Source organism: Leuresthes tenuis, unplaced genomic scaffold, assembly GCF_036924035.1.
Source record: "Leuresthes tenuis unplaced genomic scaffold, fLeuTen1.0.hap1 SCAF_16, whole genome shotgun sequence".
Taxonomy (NCBI): Eukaryota; Metazoa; Chordata; class Actinopteri; order Atheriniformes; family Atherinopsidae; genus Leuresthes; species Leuresthes tenuis.
The window spans coordinates 17,149,679-17,175,169 of record NW_027325370.1 but is presented as its reverse complement, the minus strand read 5'-3'; the positions used below and the strand labels follow the sequence as shown (position 1 = coordinate 17,175,169).

General features: G+C 38.7%; 1 protein-coding gene across 1 annotated transcript; it reads left to right on the top strand.

Moving 5' to 3' along the window:
- The first annotated feature begins 56 nt into the window (after positions 1–56).
- LOC140271689 (interleukin-17 receptor D) lies at positions 57–25,066 on the top strand. Its single transcript, XM_072366976.1, has 12 exons — positions 57–265; positions 6,435–6,519; positions 7,350–7,508; positions 11,450–11,568; positions 14,223–14,346; positions 14,561–14,599; positions 14,702–14,847; positions 16,756–16,830; positions 20,088–20,154; positions 23,597–23,734; positions 23,875–24,047; positions 24,149–25,066. Exons 1-12 carry the CDS (start codon positions 158–160, stop codon positions 24,689–24,691), a joined length of 1,776 nt encoding a protein of 591 aa, XP_072223077.1. The 5' UTR covers positions 57–157; the 3' UTR covers positions 24,692–25,066.
- The last annotated feature ends 425 nt before the right edge of the window (positions 25,067–25,491 follow it).

Sequence of the window (25,491 nt, the reverse complement as noted above, 5' to 3'; positions counted from 1 at the left end):
CATTATGTTTCCACCTGTAGCCTTAGGACACCACTCCCCTCCTTGTCTTTGTCCCTCCTCCCGGGTTCTTGTCATTGAAAACATTTCAACATCAGGCTTCACACTCAATTGTAACTCTTCAGGTTAGCTTTGTGGATGCCATGCAGGCTGTGACAGCATGTGGACGACAGCTCTAGTTCTGTTCCAGTTCTCGGCACTTGCTCGGGCTGATTCCTCAGCTGCAGTTGTGACTCCTCAGGACTGCAGTCTGGAATGTATCAAAGAGGTAAGTTTTGCTTTCTGCGGCACCTCTCTGTGATTTATCCTTTAACATTTGAGACTCATCTCTCTTTGGGAGAATCTTGACGTTGTCAGGCTCCAACTTGCAGGATGTTACCTGTACCTGGGCGTAAACTCCACCAGAGGTCTGTTCTGTTATTTAACTCCTCTAACCACATGTTTGCTTTATCTTCTGGCTGTTGCACAGACAAGAGGGCTGCAAGTAATTCTGAAAAACAATGATGCTTAATATCAGTTCTACAGCCCATGCAAATTTGGGAGGTTGCATATAAACTGTATGCTGAATATTATGCAGTACATATAAATCTGACAGTTGTACCTCTTATTTGTTCCCTTTCACTCTCCTTTTTATTTATAATTGTAAATACTATGAAATCAGCATAACAAGGCACATACAAATCAGAAATAGTCTATTTAAGGCACACTAAGTCACTTTTTATTTTACCCTGAATACAACTCGTATCATCTCAGTTATGATCGCTATGTTCTCTTGCAGGCTTGCGTGAGAGTTTCTATGTCAGTAGTTAAGCCTGAGGCTGACACTATTTGTTGTTTGATCGTTTTCTCCACCTGTCAAGTCTTGCAGGGTAAGTTAGCAGTTGTGGAAGAAGCACTTAGATCCTTTAAAAGTACATTTTAAAAGTAAATTCCACGATGCAGAAGCAGTGTGAAAAGCTAAGTCCACTCTTACTGATCCCACATTAATTAAGAAGGTAAGAAGCAGCCTGGTGCTGCTGATCAAATTCATTTGATTAACTGATCATCAGTAAGTGTGAGCACCTCTATAAAAGCAGGTGTGTGTTAACACAATGCCAAGAAGGAAAGACATCAGCAATGATCTCAGAGAAGCAATTATTACTGCCCGTAAATCTGTTAAGTGTTAAAAGGCCTTTTGTCCATCATTCCACAGAGAGCAAAATTATTCACAAATGGAAAAACATTCAAGACAGCTGCCAATCTTCTCAGGAGTAGACTTCCCAGCAAGTTCAGTTAGCATGTTAAATGTTAAAGTTCATAACAATATAATTAAAAACAGACTGAACAAGTATGGCTTGTTTTGAAGGGCTGCAGGAGAAAGCCTCTTCTTTCTAAAAAGAACATGGCAGCACAGCTTAGGTTTGCAAAGTTACATCTGAACAAACCACAAGACTTCTGGAACAATGTCCTTTGGACAGACCAGAGCAAAGTGGAGATGTTTGGTGATAATGCACAGCAGCACGTGTGGAGAAATCCAAACACAGCATATCAGCACAAACACCTCATACCAACTGTCAAGCACGGTGGTGGAGGGCTGATGATAGGGTTTTCGTTCTTATTAACGAAGTCCCACCTTAAACAGAAAGAACCACACAAAGAGATCAATATCAAGTTCAGCTTTTGCAAAAGGGGAGAGCCGTCGCTGCTTCAGCCACAGGTGTATGTGTCTAAGCAACCTCCAGCAATCTCCGACTCCCTCCCTGCAGCAGCCTGGTTTTATTCAGAGATAAGAAAAGGGGAAGAGCTTTACAAAACAAAAGGTTGCATAGAAATTTCAGAGCGTGTGACTCTGTCTAACATTTAGATATGGAGACACATCTGCAACTTCAGAGTGTGAGACCTTGACGATAATCATTCAAAGAGATACATCTACAAACTAGTTTGAATCAGGCATTCTGCTTGTATTTTGAACTCAGTTAAACTCAGTTGACCTCCGGAAGGCTCTGTCCTGAAGCATCTCCCTTTGTTCATACTCACACACACATTTCATCATCGCATGATTAGAACTAATGCAGTATAAGATCCATAATCACACAAATGATTTTTATGGTATAGCATATGAGTGCAATTAAAGCACAGGAATATAAATGTAAAACAGGTTATATCATGCGATAACAACTAAAAACTCTTAACAGCTGATAAGACAAATCTACAACAGAATGTGTGAAAAAGAAAATAATCGAGGTGTTGCAATGGTCCAGTCAAAGTCCAGACCTCAACCTGTCTGAAATGCTGTGGTGGGACCTTAAGAGAGCTGTTCATAAACCACTGCTGCAAACCTCAATGAACTGATGAAACGTTATAAAGAAGAGAGGGACAAACTTCCTCCACAATGATGTGAGAGACTGATAACATCACACAGAAAACCATTACTTAAGTTATTGCTGCCTAAACTGGTTCTACAAGATGCTGAATGAGGTGTACTTATTTTTCACAAACTGCATCTGCATTTCGACTTGGTATATATTCGGTAAACAATGATACGGTGTAAAATGACATGTGTTCTTGTTAATATCAAGTTAATTACACATGATTTTAAGATCAGATTATTTTTTTGTCATGTACTGATATGTAAAACCTTAGAATTGAAAGAGGGTGAACTTTATTTGTTGTCACAATTGCGTTGTCAGAAAGATCTACTTAAATTTATTATTTTATTTACAAATATGTTTTATATTTTAACTTCACAACCGTTTGTGAGACTTTATTGAAGTTTAATAAGACCTGAGTTGATCTGGCATCCCATCCAGTACTTCCACCAGTTTATTATTTACCTCACTTATATATTCAGTCACTGTTTGGTTCGGTAAAGCATTGAAACCAATAAGCAAGGATTGGTATCCCATCATGGCAAAAAAAAGGGGGGAAAAAAAGCTTTTCAAAGCTTCTACTGAATGTTGACATTCAGAAAGGTCCTGCGGTATCTGAAGAAAAATTGCATCATATATGTGTGGTATAGAAGGATACATTTTGTCTCTGGCCTTGTGGCATATTTTCTAAGTTCATCATGTATTTTCAAATAGATTTACAACTCCAAAAGGGTTCATTATTCTGTCAAAGATGTCGCAAGTACAAAATAAACGTTTGACTTCACACATTCAAAATGCAATACACCCAATCAGTTCATCTTGTTTGTATTCCATTATTTCCTGATGCGACTTGGAACAGCTTTTGTTTCCTTTCCTTGTTGAAGGCTTAGAAATGGACTCGTCTTGTCTCAGTTGTGGGTAGCGCCGTCAGACTTATGTACAGGGTTTAAAATCAGTTTATGAATCAAAGACTGTTCATCTGTTGATCAGAGCTTTATTCTTTTATATAGAAATGGATCTTTTTTCCCCATGGGTGTGTTTTAGTTTGGAAATATATACAGTTTCAGAGGGACTGCCACTTAGAAGTCTGCAACCAAGCAGAGAAATGGAGAAGGCAGACTTTTACAATAAAAAGCAAGAGTGAAGTATATGAAATAAAAAGTTATATGAAATGCTCAGCTCCACATTAAACATAAAAGATCATTAAAAAAGGCTTCAGATGAACAGATGTATGGTGAAGGCATCGATGTCCTGTGAAACTCACTTTATACATTTTATGTTCTGGGTCGGGTAACAAAAACTGTAAATTCATTCTTTGTTTTGAACCAGAACCTTAAAAAGAATAAATTAAAAAAAGTGTTTTCAGAATCACAAACAAAACCAGTTACAGTTTGTGACTGAGTATTAATGGATAATAATTGTTAGCATGTATTATTTTGGTTATTTTTTGTATATTTTAATAACTTTATTTTTACAATAACATAAAAAGCATCAGTTGTTTCTTTCAGCGTTTGAAACTTCACTCAAATGTGGCTCTTCAAAACAACTTTGACTTTATATTTTGTGACAGCTTTGTCTGACATGGTAATGAAATCTTCTGTTGTGAAAATGGAGGGAAGTGACACAAATTTCCCCTCACAGATAATGATCATTTTGGTAATAAAAAGCGACAGGCACAGCTGTGTAAAAGTTCAACAAAAAGAAAAAGGTTCAGGGCCACGCTGTTCAGTATGGATTAAATTCTGATTGACCCAGATCAGATTTGACAGTTTAAGCATAATTACATGTGGCTTGCATCAAACTTTCATGTGAGTACGAAACAGTATTTATGTACACTGATAGTCCCTTCAGCCTGAAAACATGAAGAGTAATAAACCGAGTATTTAAAACCTAATCTGAGGACCCTGGTGAAAAATAAACATGCCAAGTATATTTAAGTTTAGAATACTCGAGAATACTTGCTGTCAGATTCGCTCTTAGAATACTTAAAAGTGTGGTAATGATTAGTTAACTTAAAGTTTACTGTTTTGAAACAACTTGTTTTGTGCTAAGTAAATTTTAGTTGCAATTAAAATACAAAATCAGAATTTGAGGTGTATTTATTTGTGCTACAGTGGAACAACTAAAACCACCGGTGGCTGTGTATGTACTAATTTACATGCTGCTTAAAAATAAAGGTTATGCATGTTGTTTTATTCTAAACATTCATTGCAAAAGGGCTACTAATATTAAGCTAATATACCATTCATATAATTTCATGAATAGTATGCTCAGTTGTATTTTCTGCACATTTCTATTAATTACAATTAGTAGTTAATAGTAACATACTTGTATATTTTGTTATCACTTTATGGATTGAAAAACAAGTGCAAAGAAAATGCACTAAGAATTATGCGAAGATGTAATTTAGAATACTGAAACCTTAAGAGATTAATTTTAAAAAGTATGCGGCCTGTGCACTGACAACTAGTGTGGATCAGGGGATAGTTGGCCAGGATCGTGCGTACAGGAGGTGGAAGCTGGCGCAGGTGGGTGAAAAGGAATGAAGCATCACCAGGTCTGCTCTCCCCCAAACCAGTCAGAGACAACAGACGATTGGCCCTCTCCATATCCCAGAGTTGATACAGTTGCAGTACTCCTCCTTCAGTGCTGCATACTTGTCGGCTTGAGGCGAGTCCCAGAGCAGTCCCATTAACCTGCTTGTGGCGGCCCGAATCCAAGGCTGCGGCGACGTGAAAATACTTGTCGTCCGTGGTTTTGCTGAGCAGGTGAATCTGAGCCTCGACGTGCTGGAACCATGGCTCCGGTGTTATGCCGAGAAGTGAATGTCTGCAGAGAAATGCATCCCCTGCTGGTCATGCTTTAAAGAGAATCTAGAATGTAATGATGTAATTACATCATAATTTGTTTACCTGATTGAATTAACACATGCGAATTTCAACAATCATTATGTAAAGCAAGCTTCTGGATGGTTCTGAATGGTTTGCCAACAATTTATCCCTTCACTTTGGGAAAACTAAAGGCATTTTATTTGGAAATCGTACAAAAATTATATTAGAAAAAGTCAAATGAATGATGTTGAAATAGACATAGCGTTGGAAACCAAATTCTTGCATGTAAAGAATAAAATGCCTAAATCTATCGCATTACTGTATAAAGCTAAATACTATGTCAGAAATCATTATGTATACTGTATAATTCACTAATAGAGCCGTATATGACTTACTGTGTTGGAAGTTTGAGGAAACGCTTACAAAACAAACACACATCCGATCCTTTGACTATAAAGAAACTCATAAGATTATTAACTAACAAACCCCCAAATCAACAAATCCATCAATAATACACACTCCGATTTAGCAAACTGGTTAATTATAGATTAATTCAAATCATGTACTAAGCAAAGAACAACATCCTACCACCTAACATCCAGAAGCTGTTTTCGAATGAAAGAACTTATAGTTATTGTCCTGATGATAATAAGTGCTCATATACATAAACTGTACAGAGATTCTAAGATGATCCTGTACAATGATTGATATTAATGTAAAGTTGTGGTGTTTTCTTTGTCAATTACGAGTTTGATTTAAGTTTTCTTATGTGTTGATTTTCCTTTTATATGTAATATTAGTTGGTGTTATATAAGCGTCTGCTTCAGCCTTCACTCTTTTGGTTTAAAAAACTAATGATAATATTAATAATAATAATAATACTTCAGTCTGTATTTACCAAGCTGACTTGGCAAAGTATAGTTTGATTTGTGACACATTGCTTTGTTTTATGCTATTTTCTCAGTTTGTGTTTTGTGTTGTAACTTTCACTGTGTCTGTGTTTTCTTTACGGCCTCATGGCTGATAGCTAACGAGGGATCAGAATTTTACCCACAACACATCACGCGTTCCCCAACACTCACCCAAAATACACAACTGTTTGAGCCGGGAGCAAATCTATAAATACAACAATAGTAGCTTAATTAGGCTCTGTTAGGTGTGTTTAACAATGTGTTACTTTATGTTCTCATGACCTGAACAGATTTGAGTTAAAGGTTTACACGAATGTTCTCATTCATTGTTACTTTTTCCTCTTCAGGGAGGGCGAGCGTGCGAATACTGCAGAGTAACCAGAGATGATGTCAAGAAAGCCCTGGGCTTTAACACCTTCCCTGTGTTTGGAAGTAAGTTGGATTCAAACAGGCTGCACCGGAACACCCACAGGTCCTTCACACTGTGTGACACATAAACACACATCACATAAACACAGAATTAGCTCTTGACAGCAGTGTACACGGTGTAAATGAAGTAATATGTCAAAGAAATGCCTTTGACATATTACAGGACCAGCATGTTGACTGGTCCTGTGCAAACTGTGGAGGAAATTAATTAAAACATATAACTGGCTATAAAGAAACACGTTTACATGATGATAAATGCTGGTGAATTACATAAAGGGTTTTGCAAAAATAATCAAATAAAATGTGAAAGAAATCCAGTTTTCTGGTTTAATTTTAAACTATTTTCATTCATGTTTATTTACTTTGCCACTTAGTTTTTTATTTCATTTGTTTTATTTGGAGTATATAATTCTTTTCTTTCTTTGTTCATGAGTTACTCCTGTATTTATTGCTGTATTTAGTTCCCTTAAATCGTATTGACCCATTTATTCCATGCAAATGATTTATTTCTTCATTTTAGTTTGAGTCCGCCGTACAGTTTTCAATCTAATTCTTGTTGTTTATTTATTTTTTTGCTTTTTCTTTCTCCGTCCGCTTCCTTATGCAAATTGAATAAATACAGGAGTGACAAATAAACAAAGAAAGAAATTAAATATGTTCCAAGTAAAACAACAAATCAAGTTTAGAACTTAAGGACAAAGTAAGAGCAAAGTTCAGATTTTCAGAAACTTAAATGTTTATTTACTTTTAGTAGCATTTATCAGCATATAAACATATTTATTGAACCATTTTGCATACCTTTGTACTTTGACGTTCATTTCATTCATCCTCAGGCTGTATTCCGTGGCCATGTTTTGAGCTTCTAGGAGATGATGATCCAAACATCTGTCAGCACTACGTCCAAGCTCCAAATGATGTGAAGATTGAGTTTGTTCCTGAAACAAACCCTGAATCTGAAACCATTGTTGTGTCGTGGAAGCCAAGTTATTACGGTATGTTGTTGACGCTAGCTTAGCACACGCCTGTCGAAGGACTGTTCTTAAAAGACCATGTAGGGATGTGGGAATTTGTTTACATTTTGTTCAGAGTCATTCGCCCTGATCCTGGATGGTCCTGAGATTTCTTTTCTGAGTTTCACTCGATATTAATCGTGCTCCCCATATCTAAAAATTGTACATCAGCTGACACTGAGGTTGTTCAATGCCCTGTTTCCAGAAAAGTTGTGAAATTAGCTCCAATGCAACAAAAGCTTGTTCATTTCTTTGGAGATGTATTTATCTGACACAAATTCACTGTCACACTCCAGAATACAAACATATCTCGATGCCACCAACACATTCAGAAGCTGGAAGAAACATCAACCTTCTTTTTTACGACGCCTTATAACTTTTGGGGAACTGAGGATATACTAATTAGAATTAATACTAGTTAGTAATCTGTGTTCATTCTTGCTGAATCCAAGATTCCAGCTGCTCAACAGTCCGTGGTTATTGCTGTATGATTCTCCTCGTCGTGTACAGACCTGCACACACTCTGCATCGATGAAGCCACGCTGTTGGAAGTCCTGCAGAATGAGGTCGTCACCTTGATGGAAGCATATGTCTCCTCAAAATTCAAATCAATGGTACCTTCACACATATGAAGCCATCCATGCCATAGGCGCTGATGCAACCCCTTACCAACACAGACACTGGCTTTTGCACCTTTCTCCGATAACAGCCTGGATGGTTTTTTTCATCTTTGCAGAAAAAGATGGACTCATCTGACAACACAACACGTGTCCTCTGTTTTTCTGTCCATCTGAGATGAGCTTTTTTCCAGTGAACTGAGCTGTGTAACACGGTTTCAGGTTACATTTCTGGAAGCCGTGGTGGGCTGTGTTGAGTGAAAATGGTTTTCAGAGGTCCTCCTGAGCCCATGTGGCTTTACTATTCGTATCGTTTATCATACAGAGCTGCCTGAGAGATCCATCAGCAATTCCTTCCTTCCTCATAACACTCTGCTCCGCACATGTTGAAAAACCAAAAGTCCTCTGAAATTGGGTTTAGCATTTTCTTAGAACTTGTTAATGATTCTCTGATGCAATTTAGCACAAAGTCGTGAGCAGAGGTCCATCCTCGCTTGGAAAGATTTTGGTGAATACTCATCCTCAGATCAGACTTCTTTATTGTCATTGTAAAAAAAGCACAACAAAATATTCACAGCAGTCCAAAACAGTGCAGTTAGATAAAAGAAAGAGAGGAAGAAGACTTAGAAAATAACTAGAAGAGAGGAGACTTAGGATAAATAAAAGAAGACAAGAGAAGGTTATTTTGCTACTAAAGTAGAAAATATATATATTGGAGCATATGTATATATATACATATATATATATATAAACTTACAAGAAAGCTGTTTCTTGTAAGTTTTATAAACCTTCCTGCCTTCCTTTGTCTTTGTTTTCTATATAAATTAAGCTCATCAGTGAGGATACTGAAAGTCCTTTCCTTTGTGCCTTTGGTCATTAAATATAGATTTAAACCAAGCAACAAAGAGCAGATTTTGGTATTTGCTGCAAATCTTTGAAAACACTACAGTCAACCTGTGATTTTCTTCAGTGCATGTGATCAATTAATGCCAGTAGAGCTGGTCCTCCTAGAGAAAGGGGCTTTTGCTGGAGAAGCAGAGAAATGTGGTCATTTGAGGTTTTTTTGTAGTTGTCAGTCATGCCCAGGAATGCAGATTAGCTGGAGAAATGAAGATGAATAACACAGTTAAGTTGTTTTGTCATAAGACTGGTGTTGACCTTGTTTAATTTACATCTGGAAAAAATTGTTGTCCTCACTTTGTTCCACAGGATTCATGCTGTGTAAACCAATCAATCCGCCTGGGTGTGGCACAAAGTGCTTCACAGAATATTAAATGCCAAAAACACAGTAAAAACAACTAAAACAAGTATTGATACGAATAGATTCCATCCCATATTCAGTATTTAAATGCCAAAAACACAGTAAAAACAACTAAAACAAGTATTGATACGAATAGATTCCATCCCATATTCAGTATAAAGGGTGAAGAACTGAGGAGCAGAATGTGCTCTGTGTTGTTGTTAGTGTAGAATAGATCTCCATTATTTAATTCAGCTTATTTCAGACAGTACAAAGCTACTTTACCAACATAGTCTCAGACAAAAATGTGTTGTAGTCGTGTGAACTTCTGTTCATTTGTGTCCACAGACAGGATTTTCGCTGTTATTTTGGGCTACTGAACACAATAACAACTCCACAGAGTAACAGTGTCACAGCACTTTGTTAAAAAGTCAGATTTTGACCATTGCATCACATTAAAAAAGCCATAAAGTAAATATTTGGAGGTTGGAGGGGGCGGTGTTACACAACTGTCCCGTCCTTATTGCTGTCTTCAAGTAACTTTGAAATGTCCGGTTTGCATTTGTTGCTGTTGCCTTTGAGTAACTTTTAAGTTAAATGTTGTCTTGGTTGTTTATTCACTTGCCTGGTTAAGATGAAGTATTAAAGCTGCGTTGGTCAGGGTTAAGAATAAAAATGACATGGTTATTATCATTAGGTTTTACATTGTGCTTGATTAAGGTTAGGAAAACATGGCTTGCTTTAAAACAAATATAATGTACCTGGATTAATGGCTGCCTCACCCCAGCGTCCTCAGCTAAACACACGAAACATGTCGTATACATAAACCATGAATAAGAAATAAACAAAACAGTCCAGAAATATCTCCTTCTGAAAATATTTGCCATGTTTTACAACTAAAAATAAGACAATGAAGGCCCTGACGTGGCTGAAGTATCCAGTAACATTAAGAAAACACCCCACTTTCGACAGGTTGTCTTTTTGCTTCTCAAAAGTTTCAAGAGTTTCCTCAGAATCTGAGGAGAAAGCATTTCAATGCGAAGTGACTATCCTCTCAAATCTTCAGAAAACATTGCTCAGGTTCTTGGAAAGCTTTGGGTCTTTCTGATTTTAATCATGCGTTCAAATCATTTAGTTGACATGCAACTTTAAGCTGAGCTGCTTGTTAGCATGCCTGAAGGATGTCTGACTCTACCGCAGGGCATGGAGACGTACCCATTTAGCTTATCATTTCTGGCCATTTTCCAATTGACTTACTACCTCACAGAATAAAACAACTAACAATTCAGCTGCCTGTCATCCGGTAACAGGCTGAGGGTGAAATTAAACTTTACATTTTTAGGTTTGCTGGGACTGGTGGAGCATGTATGAAGGGGAGGTGGACGTATACATGCGAAATCTCCCAGTTGCGTTATTGGAGTTTGTTCAACTTAGTTTGAGAAATTCACTTTAGTTGGAAGATGGTCATGTACGGTTTGAAAGTCTGTGTCTTTGGACATGCTGATTGTTTTCTGATTGTCTGTTTTTATTCACAGTAGAATTAACCACTTAGATTTTAATAGACTTATTAGCAGGTAAATAGTCACGCGGATAGCAATGACATTTCAAAACTTTAACCAATGATTTAGGCATAATGACCTGTACATCTAACAGGTCCTCTCGGCATGTATATTTATCTTGCACATATCTACAGGCCACAGCTTGAAGCCCTAAAACGTCGACTCCACCCTGATGAACTGTTTCTGCATTAAGCACGAAAAAGTTCAATAAACTCAAATGAACTAGACTGAGCTCATAAATCTCCTTGTTTTTGAGAGTGTACATTAATATGAAGGGAATATGAAGTCCTCCAGTTCATTATAAAAGTAGTATGTATGATAGACTTCTCAGTGAATGGTTATGTGACTGAGGCACAGCAGAAGAAATTGAAACCAGTTGTGATGTTGAAAGCTTCACTGATCGCTCTTTGATCCAGATCACCACATGCAGCATGCGTATATTTGACAGAATGCAGTTTGGATTACAGATGATATGAAAGTCTGTCTGTTTCTTTCTTGCGTTTGCAGGTATCGCCTTTCTGCGGGGATTTCAGGTGTCCCTCCAGGCTCTGGGTGGTTCCAGTACAGCTTGTCAGCTCTTTCTCTTTCATCGTAACGTCTCCCTCCTGACCTCACATACTGAAATGGTAGGAATCTGATCTTTACTTTATTATCAGTGTGGTACGCTGTCAACTCAGGCTACTCAATAGGCTTGCATGCTTGGATTTACACATCAGAAATACTCGCAGTGCGGTCACAGAACTATTTAAAGGTTTAAAGATAAATCGTCTTTTAAGCCTTGAGTTGATCTTGACTAAGTTTCCATTGATATTCCCTTAGTGTGATCACAAATTTGGACATGCTCATTGCGACACAATTTGTAGTGACTTATCAGTGAGAACATTGATTGCACAACTAAAAGACTTGGAACCGGCAGCTGTTACATAAGAGTGTAATTAAAAATAGGGAGGTAATAAAAGATAAAGAGATCCCCTAAGAGCTGCTTTTAGGTTTGCTGGAGAGGTAATTATGAACCTGTTTAATGCAGAAAACGTTGTTCTGCTGTGGCACCTTCGTAAAAAGAAAAACCACAAAACCTGCTGCCGCACAGCAAAAAAGTTTGCTACTCTGGACGTTGATCAATCATCATTTAGTCTGAGTTGTAGAAAATCATACTGGAAACATTTCCACACAAGAGAGAGAACTTAATTTTGGTCAAACATCATCAACTTATGGAATCACTTTATCTCTGGAAAAAGAGGAGCTGAAAGCAGAAGAGAATGAATGACCTCAGGAGGATACACTTCTTTGCAGTGTATGCACACGAGTCAAATATCAGAACAAGAAGCCAAGAACGGAAACAATCATAGCTGCTACAAAAATATATACAAGCTGTGTGACCTGTCTGAGGCTTGTTACAAAGCACTGACTGGTGCAGAAACGTCTGTTTCGGGCACCGTCACGCTATGGAAACTATAAAGCAATTCTGTGTGATTAAAGAAATGTGTCGTTGATGTCTTCATGTTTTTGGGAAATCCCGTTGGTTGTAGCTCAGGAGGAAGAGTGACCACATGTCGACGTGTCCTTGGGGTTCAAGACACTGAACCCCACGTTGCCTCTGATGTATCCATCAGTGTGTGAATGTTATATAAGTACAGCCCTTTTTTTATTTACCTTTCTTTGTTTTTTCTACTGATCCAGATTAAGGTAATAATAAAGCAAGACTTGTCTGCTCTACGCAAATACGTGTATGATTTATCAACCTGGGAAATAAAGAGCAAACATTATCTTAGATTAGAGCCATGTCAGAGCAAGAAAACAGGAGATACATTTTTGTTGTTTTGGTGATCAAATCACTGCTTTTCAACTAGACTCAAATGGTCCAGAAGAATTCGTCCCTCTATGAAACCTGTTGCCACTGATTTTCAGTCAATTCTAACAAGCTTAAAAATTTAAGCTTTAAAAGTTTTTTTTGTAAACCTAGACCTTATTTCTGACATAAAAAAAACTAACTTCCCCTTTAAGAATGGCTTCTTGACAGCCACCCTTCCATGGAGACCATTTCTGATGAGGCTTGGGCCAACAGTAGATTGATCAGCTGAAGGTCAGCTTAAGGACATCACTTTCAGATACTGTTCATCTGCTGTAGATAGTTTTTTAGACCTGACGCTTCTTCTTTTGTCCTCCACTTGTCCAGTTTCCTCAAATGTTTTAAGGACACACTGCACACCAAGCTGAGATTTGTGCCAAGTTTTCAGCTAATAGCTCTTTGGGAATCAATTTGTTGGAGCAAAAATACTATTTTCTGTCTTTCAAACTGTGTTATCTTTGGTGTTTTCCATTGATGAAACTAAAGAAATGGGAACAAATGATGTGTCTTTGTGACAGGCTGCTAGTAACAGATTGTTTAAAGATACAATTTAAAATTGGTTCTCTGCTAAATGGTCTGTTCCGTGTCGACACAACACTGGTTCATGTGGCATGTCTGATGCTTAACAGAGGTCCAGAAGGGCATCAGGTTCAGTTTGTCCAGAATGGAGATGAATAATGGTAAAAGATTTGGAGAAAAACACTCCCCTGTTGAGCGTGTTTGGAATAAAGCACACCAGATGGAACATACATATATCTTACATTTTGACTCTTGGGCCCCTCCAGGGGGTCACGCAGCAGCTTCAGAGTCACCAAATAGGGGAAGATTTACCTTATTTAAGGGAAGAAACATCCACAGTGAGACAGAGATTGCATAGATTTTTGGGCTTTGAAGATCTCTCCAGATTTGATGCATCATTCTGTAATGCTGATACAGACCTGGTTGGCAATAAAAAGTTTTGGTGTTCGACCAAGTCTGTGTCAGCAGAGTTCTTCCTGTACCATCTACACATAGGCTGTTTGAAGGTGACCATCCCTCATACACCACACATGCCTTGAGGTATCATAAGTCAGTGTTAAGTAGCTTAACAAACAAACACATTCCTCTTAAAATGTTCAGGTACAAAAACTGGACTTATAATGAGTGAAAAAAGCAGCCAATGTCCAAAGAAAATCTTTGAATCAAATCAGAAAACCTGGTAAACTATTGCTCAAGATCACTTTAAAAGGTTATAAGAAAGTGTCTGCATGGAGCGAAAATATAAAGAAATGAGGCGTGGCTCTATACTTGCACACTTCTGCATGTGTGTGTATTAGAAAGAAATTTTCTAATGTTTGTTTGTCATACTTTTGATCTACAAGTACAATATTTCCATATGTGTTAAGCCTGTGCACGTATAAAAACTGAGGACATGATTGCTGCATTCTGCAGGTGTACAAGTCAGACCCATTCCCCAGCCTCTCCCTGGGATCCCAGTATGCTGTTACAGTCATGGCTTTGCCAGTGCCGGAGCAGTGGGAAAAGTTCTACCAGAGCAAGATCTTCTCTACTCGCTGTAAGACTCTCTGTTATTATCTGAAAGGGAGAATTTTTTCTTGTGTCAGGATGATGTAAGAAGTTTGCTCCTTCTGTCTGTTGGACTGTTACTCTGTATTTGTTCTGACATGTCATCTCCTGGCTGCTGTCTGAACGTTGAACTTTTCCTAATTTATTTTTTCAATCCAGAACAATGTTGACTTTATAGCTTCATATTTATTACTTTCTCGCAGCGTGCGCAGAGAAGAACGGCCTCGAGCAGTGTAAACACGGTGAGAGAAACTTCTAATGTTCCTGAATTGAATCCATATCACTTAAATGCTGCTTCTTAAGATCGACTTTACATCTGTGAGTCTCTTATGTTTTGGTTGTAGACTGGTACCCAAAACATATTGAGGTCCATCAGAAAGGCACCGTCATCACTGTGACCTTTAACCTGGCCCCTCCAAAACTAGGCATCCGAAATTACTTCTCTCTCTGTTACGCAAACGGCATGAAGAGATACACAGACATCACGCCCGTGAGTGGTCTCCTCCTCTGTTGAACAGTATTTAGCTGTGTTTTCATATTCTGTTCATTTGTTTCTTGCTTAGGAGTTCTGATGCTGTTGAGAGCTACTTTTACTGAGCTCTCTGTGGCCAAATGTGGTAAAAACTGGGAGCTGGTGAAATAACTTAAGGAGTTCTCTGAGAACTGGTTCCAGTGTGTGCAGTGTGTGTCCAATGCTGCTATATTCAGCTCCCTCCATAATGTTTGGAACAAAGTCACTTTTTTCTTTTGAGTCCCCCTCTCATACATTTCAGCTCCACTGTGTAGAAATTACAAAACTTTTTATACACAGTCCCCCTCGTTTCAGGGCTCCATACTGTTTGGGACCAAGCAGCCATGTTTAGTATTTTGTTGCATATCCTTTACACACAACGACTGCTTGAAGTCAGCAATTGATGGCATCACCAGGTGCTGAGTATCTTCTCTGGTCTACCAAGCCTCTGCTGCAGCCACCTTCAACTCCTGCTTGTTCCGGGGACTTGTCCCTTTAAGTTTCTTCTTCTGCATATAGAAGACATGCTCAGCTGGATGTAAATCAGGTGACTCAGGTGAGAAACTCTGGTGTTGCCTCAGCAGGATTTTTTGGATCCTTATCCTGTTGCAGGATGAAGCTCCGTCTAACGAGTTTGGAGACATTTACTATGACTTGAGCAGATCAGATGTTTCTATCCACCTCAGGATTCATTGTGCAGCTGCCATCAGCAGCTCCATCATCAGTGAGGATAAGTGTACCAGTACTTGTGGCAGCCATACGTACCTGATACAGATTCATCTTGGTCTCGTCTGTCCGGAACACCTTTTTCCAGAACTCTGCAGATCCTTTAAGGACTTTTTGGCAAACTGTAATCTGGCCATCCCGTTTTTTTAGCTAACTCATAGTTAGCGTCTTGTATTTCTGTTCATGAAGTCTTCTGTGGATAATAGTCTCTGACAAAGACACACCGGCCTCTTGATTGCTGTTTCTGATCTCTTGAACAGGACTTTGAGTATTTTTCTGTCTTCCTTGGCCTACCAGAGCATTCTTCCTTCTTAATGATGTTCCAGCGAGCTAATTTTAGTAATCCTAAGGATTGGCCCATGTTTTTAATGGTTCTATTCTTGTTTTTCAGCCTCACAATAGCTTCCTTGACTTTCATTTCTACAGCTTCCCTCTTCATGTTGATAAACGGCAGACACAGACTCAAAATGGTAGAAGCAAACTGAGGTATCTTATCCCTGCACTGATGGAGCAATGAAAGACACCTGAGTGATCACAAAAATTGTGGTGTCCTAACGTTATCTCTGGTGTCCATGCTCACAGCAACATGTTGGCTTGAAGTGCTGCAGTGATATTAAAACCCTTCTGTGCTCTCATCCAAGCTGCCATCGGGAAGCCATTTTAAATGTATGAAAATGACTGTAAAATAAAGTGTGGAATATGCACTTTAATCACATCTGAGTTGAGATTTTTACTCTTGAGGACCAGAGGGGGAACTCAAATAAAAATGTGACTTTGTCCCAAACATTGTGCAGGGCAATGTATTAGTGATCTGTAGTGTTTCCTATCAAATTTAAGTTCAGTTCAAGCTTTCTCTAAACCTCTACTTGGGAGGTCCTAGAGAAAATACCTACTGTCAGATATGAACTCCCCCCAACACCATCAGGAACCTGAGGGCTTAAAATCAAACTGCAAACAGTTGTTCTGCTTCAAACAGCAATGAAAAAAGAAGAATGTGATACCTAAACCAGACAGCCATTGACTTTTATGAGAGAGTTTCCCTTCTCCTTACGACAAGTCAGCACATAGTCAGCATGAGAATAATTTTAAAGCTCTTCTACAGTACACCTGTTGCATACTGTTGCTTGATAATTGTATTAACAACCATTGTTGTTTCCTTAGAATTCCTCCAATAACAAAACTCACCACAGCTATCAGCTGAATGGCCTTCAAGAAGGAACAAACTACACTTGTGAGGTAAAATAAGTAGATTTCCAACTTTTTGCTGATTGCAAAGTTCACAGAGCTTTAACTGTTTGTCTAAATCAGTCTAAACGTTGCAGTTTCACAAAAGAGGCTAAAAAATTGTACAACGACTACTGTGATTTCCCTGCGTATATGTTCAGCTTCAACTGCTATATAGCAGTTCTGCTGCTATAGGCCTAGCCTGCTGGGGGGCAATGTCACATTTCCTCAATTTGCTCTCCTTTTTCCCCCTTTTATTTACTCATATGACATTATGTACATTTGACATTATTGTGGTCATTAACTTGTGTTTCCCTGTCTCAACAGGTATCCTTTGAATGGTGTTATGGTGTTTGTTGTCCCCTATTTCTGTCCTCTCAACCCCCAGCTGGTCGAGGCTGGTGATTACTCTTCCTGAGTCTGGTTCTGCCAGAGGTTTCTTCCTGTTAAAAGGGAGTTGTTTCTCTCCACAGTAGCCACATGCATGCTCAGGACAGGAGACTGGGTCGATGAGAAGTTTCGGTGCAATCTGTTGGATTTCTGAGCTAGGAAATTGTTTTTTTTAATTGTTTCTGTATGTATGAATCGGCCTAATTTTGAATTTAATTAATTGGATTTGATTGATTACTCTAATTGGCTTGAATTGGACGGTATCATTGAAGTGCCATGATGACATTTGGTGTGATTTGGCGCTTTCGAAATAAACTGAATTGAATTGAATTGAATAACAATACACTGCTAGTTCGTTTACTCCTTTACAAGCCGTTGAAGTGGTGGAGGATGGTGTTTGGACGATGCTTCTCCTCTGGATTGAAACCCATCTGACAGTGGTTTAAACTTTTCTTCTTTAGTCTCACTCATCATTTCATCTGTTCTACTTTGGTAACAGTTTGAGTTAGAGTTCAGTTAATTTCAGTTTAATCTCTAAAGCACCAAATTAATTGTAAACGTCATTTCAGGGCACATCGAAGATAAAGTCCAATTCAGGATAATTAGAATCCAATTAATTGTAATCCAATCAAAATCAGTTGATCAAGTTCCAAATTAGTTAAATTCATACAGGGACCAACAGATTGCATCAAAACTTATCTTGGATCCAATCTCTCGTCCTGTCCGTGCACGAGGTGATGGTGGAAAGAAAAAAACTCTTGAGAGGACAAAAGAGGTGATAACAAACACTGTAACACAAGACCAGGGATACCTGAGAAAGAGACCATAAGGGATAAAGCTCAAACAAAATACCAACACAGAACAGAGAGTAAACCAAGGCACTAAGAAATACTTAAACCAGAGAAAAAACTCACTAATGTTAAGAACAGTTGTTAATATGTAGATAATGGTTTACTGTTTTTTTTATGTCTCGTGAGTGCAGGTGCTAAATTTATGTGTAAAACCAACTGAATGAATAATTATTCCCTGTATCATACATGAACAAATTCCGCATGGGCACGTTTTGGGGAGGAGAATAGAATAGAATAGAATAGAATAGAATAGAATAGAATAGAATAGAATAGAAATGGGGAAAAAATACTTTATTCATCCTCCAGTGGGTTAAATTTAAAATTAGTCAAGTAGCTCAAAAGAAATGTATTAAATATTTACAATGATTGTATATTAGAGCAATAATAATGATGATAACAACAAATGAATACATAAATAAATAAATTTCTGAAGAACATGTCAGCAGTCACTGTTAAACAGCCTTATGGCTGTGGGGACAAAGGACCTCCTGAGCCTCTCACTGCAGCTGCTCCTCTGTCCTGCCAGGATGCTGTGGAGGGGATGTTTATTGTTCTCCAAAACAGAAAATAATTTCCTCCTCATCCGTTGCGCCACCACAGCACTGACAGGGTCAAGCCTTCTGCCTACTACAGAACCAGCCTTTTTCACCAGTTTGTACAGGCACCTACAGTTTTTGTCTGTAGTCTCTCTCTCTCCCAGCAGACAACAGTACAGAACAGTGCACTCTCAATGACAGTGTGATAAAACATGCACATCATATCACTGCAGACATTGAAGGACCTGCGCCGTCTCAGCAGAAAGAGACGGCTCTGGCCCCTCCTGTACACTGTATCTATGTTGGCAGACCACTCCAGTTTATTATCCAGCACCACCCCCAGGTATTTGTAGGTCTGAACAGTCTCTATCTCCCCTCCTTCAACGCAGACTGACTGGTGTGGATTTTTAGATCTTCTGAAGTCCACCACCAGCTCTTTGGTCTTGGTAGTGTTCCGGAGCAGACAGTTCTTTTTGGTCCAGCCATTGAAGGACTCCACAAGGTCCTTGTATTCCTTCTGCTGTCGAGCACACACACATGCCACAACAGTCGCATGATATCATCAGAATACTTCTGTATGTGGCAGGACTCCGAGTTGTACCTGAAGTCAGATGTGTACAGGGTGAAAAGAAAAGGAGCCAAAACAGTACCCTGTGGAGCCCCAGTACTGCATTCTAGTGTTCTAGAAACACATCTCCCCATCCTGACATACTGTGGATTGGCAGTCAGATAGTCTATAATCCATCATGTCAGGAAGGGGGCCACACCCATACCTAGAAGCTTGTCTTTCAGTATGGGAGGCTGTATGGTGTTGAAGGCACTAGAGAAGTCAAAATGATTCTCACATATGAACCAGGCACATCCAGATAAGCATATGTCCGATGCAGCATGTACAGAATCGCGTCTTCCACTCCTATGTGTTTCTGGTAGGCAAACTGGAGGGGGTCAACATCCTCAGCAACCTGCAATCTCATGCGAAGAACAAGGAGTCTCTCCAAAGTCTTCATGATATGTGATGTCAAAGCCACTGGTCTGTAGTCATTCAGCTCCACCGGTTGCCCTAATTTGGGCAAGAAGTTTTCCTCAGCACTGGGACTTTTTTCCATCTGTAGTCTCATATTAAAGAGCCTCTGAAGAGGGACTGCAAGTTGACACACACTTCATCTGGGCCTGCAGCCCTCCCTGACTGAAGTCTCCTGAGCCCAGCTCCAACCTCCTCTATAGTTAGAGACAGAGGGAGCCGGCCAGGTTGTAGCAGAGGGATGGTGACAGGAGTGATGTTGGTATAAATCATAGCGATGGGGGTACAGCTGGACAGAGGAGGGTTTGTGGTGGGAGTTGCTGCAGAGGTGGAGGTCCTGCAGCTGTATCAAAGAAAGTCAGAGCTAAAAGAAGAGTAAAATTCTGCCTGATTCACTCATTTATTTGGTCAATCTACAGTTTCCAAGGCCATGAATTAACTTTGATGCTCAACCTTTTTCTGCTGTCACAGATAGCAGCTAATGAAGTGGATGCAGTGAGGAAAACATTCAATGTTCAGGTCACAGCCATCCAGAAAGGTAGGGGAGGTTGTTGTGTTGCATCCAATTTCTCATTAAATCTCTGGAGTTACCAGGCTCTCTGTGCATTTTGTTGTGTAGATGTGACACATCTCTTGTGTGACTAGTTCCAACGATCTTTCACTTAAATAGCAAACTGAAGAAGTGCCAAAATGAAAGGGCATTAAACAGGCATTCTTTTCAAAGAGTGGCATGAAAAGACTCCCAAAAAGTAACCCTACCTCTTGCTTTTTTTGTTATTGCAGTAAACATGATCTTCATGCGTTTAATGAGTTTAAGACCTCAGTGACATCAAACCTCAGTTTCAATATAGAAATACCACATTTTCTAAATTGGGGTTCCATTTAGAGTAGATAAAGCAGTATATATATTTTTTGGAGAATCTTACCTTATGTTTGGCAACCAGAAATCCAAACTCATACCTTCAAAATAGCCCAAAAAACAACCGGTAATTTCACTGCTATATAGTGAAAGTCCCATTCATACAGCTATTTTTATTGATATTTGGAGCACTTTATCATTTATGCTGTGATACATCAATTATATAATGAAAACAATTGTGGGGTTCAAGAGACACAAGGACATGTAGACTTCAAAATTTAGGGATTGAATTGAGCTCACTCTCTCTGGTAGTGTCCATTCTTAATCCAAACACAAGCAAAAACATGAAAATTAAGGTTGTACAGAAGCTTCTTATTGAACTTTAATTAGAGCTCTCCACAAGTAATTCCACTGGAGTTGTTTTTTAAGTGAAACTGTCCTCAGATCATGAGTTTGGATCCTATTTTCTTTTAACTTTGTACCACATGATGGGAACCTAAAACATGTTTTCTAGCTTGGAAATTATATAAGGAATCAAACATGTTTTCTGGTTGCTTAGAGGTTTGGGATAGGTTTTCTCTGATGACTTGTATGCCTGCTTAAGGCCTTACATTGGTTTTTGTTTGAAAACCTACTAAAGCGAGTACAAAAGAAACGACATCCCCCATGTCGCATAATACACAGTACACCTGCCATTTATGCTAGTGCTGTTTTTGTGAGATGAGTTTGCCAATTGTAACAAATGGTAAATAATTATTATACTGAATACATCCTATTTGTATTGAAAGTTTTGTGTTTTCTTTTTCATATTTTTTGCTCGTGGTTGCATCAGTGTCGTTTCTAGGTATATGATACAATATTTTCAATGTCTGATTTTGAAGCAGTACAAAAATACTGGATTAGATGACATTTTTGCAGTTAAATACAGAATGAACAATGGAAAAATCAGTATTTAATTTGAATGATTTTATTCAAGCTTAATTAGAGAAAAGTGGATAAAGATAGGAGCAATACAAATAATATTTCATGAAATTACATTTTCTGTCTTAAAATACAGAATACACACTTCACAAAAACATGTTGTTAAACTAAGCTAACAGTTTAGCTTGTTAGCGGTCAGAAAGGTTAGTTTTGCTACGCTTTTTGCACACGTTTAATTTAAGAGTTAGTGTTTGTCCTGTTATTATGATTTGGGTTAAAAAATTATTTTTGAAGTCTGACTACAGGAAAACAAGAAAAAGTCAAGTTGTGGTTTGATCTCTTTCAACCGTTAGCCATGATTAGCTAAAATGATGTTCCTGAAATTTCTATTTCATATGAAAGATTTAATACAACCTTTATTACAGAGTAGAGACTGAGAGTAAAAACACTAGATTATGGAGAATAAATTACATAAGACTACAAACAAACAAATAAACGAACAAAACATCATAAAGATCCCACAAAGAGTCTAATTCTCAGAAGTTTAGATTGGTGTCTTATGGCAGTGACTACATCTGATATTACGGTCCCATATTCCTTTTCTAAAACACGGACATGGCAAATAAATTAATACTATATGTCAAAACTGACAGATTTGCTTTCGTCTTCAAGTTTTGGGAATTTGTTTAGATTATTTTCCCTCACAACTGGAACATTTTTGTGGTACGATATATTTTCACTGCATGACAGGACTTGACATGAAACTGCCACATAATGGTTTCCATTTCTGAAAGGTTCCTCTTGAGTGTGGTAGACATGAATGTTCTCAGTCTTAAATTTCTGACCGCGCAAACTGTAGGGATTTCAAACATGCAATATGAGGTAAAAACAACAGTGGTTAGGAATCATTTACGCTGAACATATGGCAGCTGTTTGGAGGAAAAAAGATATGTTGGGAGTAATGTAAAAACTATGCTATTAAATAGCATTTTCTTGTAATCTAATGGAAAATTAATTGAGTATTTCTCTGCAGTTATAAACTCTGTGTAACCCATCTTGGTGTCAAAATAAAGATAACAGTTGTGAGACTTAATCAGAGCCAGATCAAACCACATTTTCCTCTCCCGCCCCGAGTACTGGGGACTCTGAGGTTGAAGAGGTAAAGTTATGACTGAGTTCAAACTGCTTTAAGACAGATGAAAATGAGACTGAGGTGATAGTGTTTGGAAAATCTTTACCTTCTCGAATCTTATGTTCACTCTTCTATGAAGAATCCTGGTATTTATGTAGTTTGACAGCTGCTTTTATATTTACAAGCAGCTATCCTCTGTTGTTAGGTCCAGTTCTAACAACAGCTCTACCCTCAGCCCTAAAGATTTAGAGTGTGTGATTCATGGTATACTAACCTCTAAGATGGATACTGTATCTTTCTCTTTGTAGGTTTAGATCTGTCATCCATTCAACAACTGCAGGAATTCAAAATGCTGCCACTCATCTACTGACAGGGAAGGAAAAAACAGACCTTAATAGATCTGTCTTTAGCTCCGTCCCTCGCTTCCTGTTTGCTGAAGGATTGATTTAAATTTTTTAAATACCTTAATGGACAAGTTCCACCCTACTTGGTTGGCCTCTTACATGCTCAGACACCAGCTAGAGACCTTTGGTCAGCCAACCAGCTCTTCTTAAAAACCAAAGTTGATCAAGCTTTTAGTTTTTGCTCCTAAATTGAGGAATAGCATCCCTCTTTATATTAGATCTGCTCCCACTGTTAAGCATTTCAGATCTTTGTTAAAAGACCCGTCTTTGGTCAACCTCGGTTGTTTTTAAATGTGCTGTATAAATACAAGGTGTCTCGACTTGACTTGACAAGCATTTTCAAAGAATCAGAACCAAGCATGGATGTTCCTAAAGTGAGATAATCACAGCTTAGCTTGTTAGCTGTCGGAAAAGGCCAGTTTTGCTAGATTTATTTCTACAAATAGAAAGCAAAGTAAATTTAAAAGGTCTGGAGACAAATTATTTATCACTGTACTGCACTGTAATCGTCTTTACTTTTCCCGTAATTACAGTATGAATGGAACAGCTAAATCCTAATCAGTTTGCGCTCAGGCAGGCTGAAAACATGAGCTAGCTAATTGTGAGCGAGTAAGTGCTTTACCGAAACTGATTTCCTCTTTTATTGCAACTCCTCCATCCTCAGAGGCTGCCCCTGACACCCCCTCCTTGGCTGTGGCGCTTCCACTTTGTCTGGCCTTGGTCGCCATATTCGGACTGTTGCTGGCAGCTCTCACCCGTTGGAGGCCCAAGCTGCGCAGGAATAAATTTGACTTAAAACCAGGTGCAATTACAAACCAAACCCACTGTTTGCATTGTATGAAGGATAATTCAACCACACATGATACTCTTCTATTATTTGACCCTTGTATTTAGGCTCTGACTTTGCCTTTACCAGCTGTATATTTGTTGTTATCCTTGTAGATATCTTTAGGCAATATGAGGAGAGTGGGACTCCGAAGGAAATGGTATCATTACCTGAAACCAGGCTTACTCCTCCTCGCCTTCTGATGTGCTACAGTAGCAATGATGGCCCCACTCATGTTAAAGCCGTCATGCAGTTAGGAGCCTTCATTCAGCAGCACATGGCCACTCAGGTACCTGGAGAAGTTTTATGTACTTGGTACATGTCCTGTTTCGTCTTTATATAAGATGGATGATTTTTTTATATGTATTCATTTGTCTTGTGTCTCTCCAGGTGTTCCTGGACCTTTGGGATTCCCTGAGTGTGGCTGAGGAGGGCGGTATGGCCTGGCACTGTCGGCAGATCCAGGAGAGCGACTTTGTTATGGTGGTGTGTTCTCCCGGGCTAAAACAAAGGCCTGTGACTCCACAACCAGATGAGTGTGATGAAGATGAAGAAGTATTAGGCTTAGGGTCAAATGCTTACTGCACTGAAGCAGTCATCCAACTTATTGGAGAAGAGGTGGGCCGGGCCAAAGCCAGGGGTCAGAATCTGTCCAAATACATGTCAGCCGTTTTTGAGTACTCTGAGGAAACGGATGTCCCTGCTGAGCTGAGGCTGGTGTCTCACTACACGCTGACGAGGGACTTACCACTGCTCTTCTCCCACCTTCATGGAGTGGAACTGCACAGGCCAGGGTGTTATCTGAAGATAAAACACATCACAGAGGAGGGCTTTGCTTCAGTGCCAGCCGGAGCTGCTCTGCAGTTGGCTATCTATGAGGCTGGGATGACCATGAAGGCGAAAAGCCAGCACGCTGTGGAGGGAGCGGACTGAGGTGGTGGTCGTGGTCAGGCCTGCAATATTCAACCCCTGAAAACTGACCTTGATATACTCATTGGTGTATGATTGAAGAGAAGAAACAGCTGCATATAATTGTAAAACTAGAACCTATGTATGGATGAAAGGTGCTATTAGTTCTCGGCTCCAAATAAATGACTGATTGTGCTGAATTCTGATCGAATTCACAGCTGAAAGGTGACTAGTACATCTATAATCCTAAAATCCTATAGCTCTTAATAAGTCAACAACTTAACCAACTATTCCTCAGTTATGCTGCAGTGGCACTAATTATGCACTATGACTTGTTTGCAATACACTATATGTGTTCAGTAATGTATCTTAAGGCCAAATATGTAAAAAAGAAACGTTTCAACTTATGTAATGTCATATAAATTGTAATGTCATGTAAAAGCTGCTATCACTATAAACATTCATTCATTGTTTGTCTCAAAGTACAGACCAACATACACATCTATGCATGTTTAGTAATGCTTTGTTTATTTATTTGAGTGTATATCTCGTATAATCGATATAAGGACAATCCTTTGTTATTTTATGTTAAAGTGAGCTATCTTGTATTTTATTTTACATTTTTATTTGTGTGCAAAACATCCAATAAAGTAACTAAATAAATAAACATCCAATTTTTCTGTGTCATGACGTTTGTGAGTCTAAAAAGTTGCCAAGCTGGAAAGAAATACGATTTTTTTATATCCTCATCAGTTAAGATTTATATTCACCTATTATCAATAAAGTAAACGTGTTTTCATATTTCCTTTGCGGGGGTTTGGTTT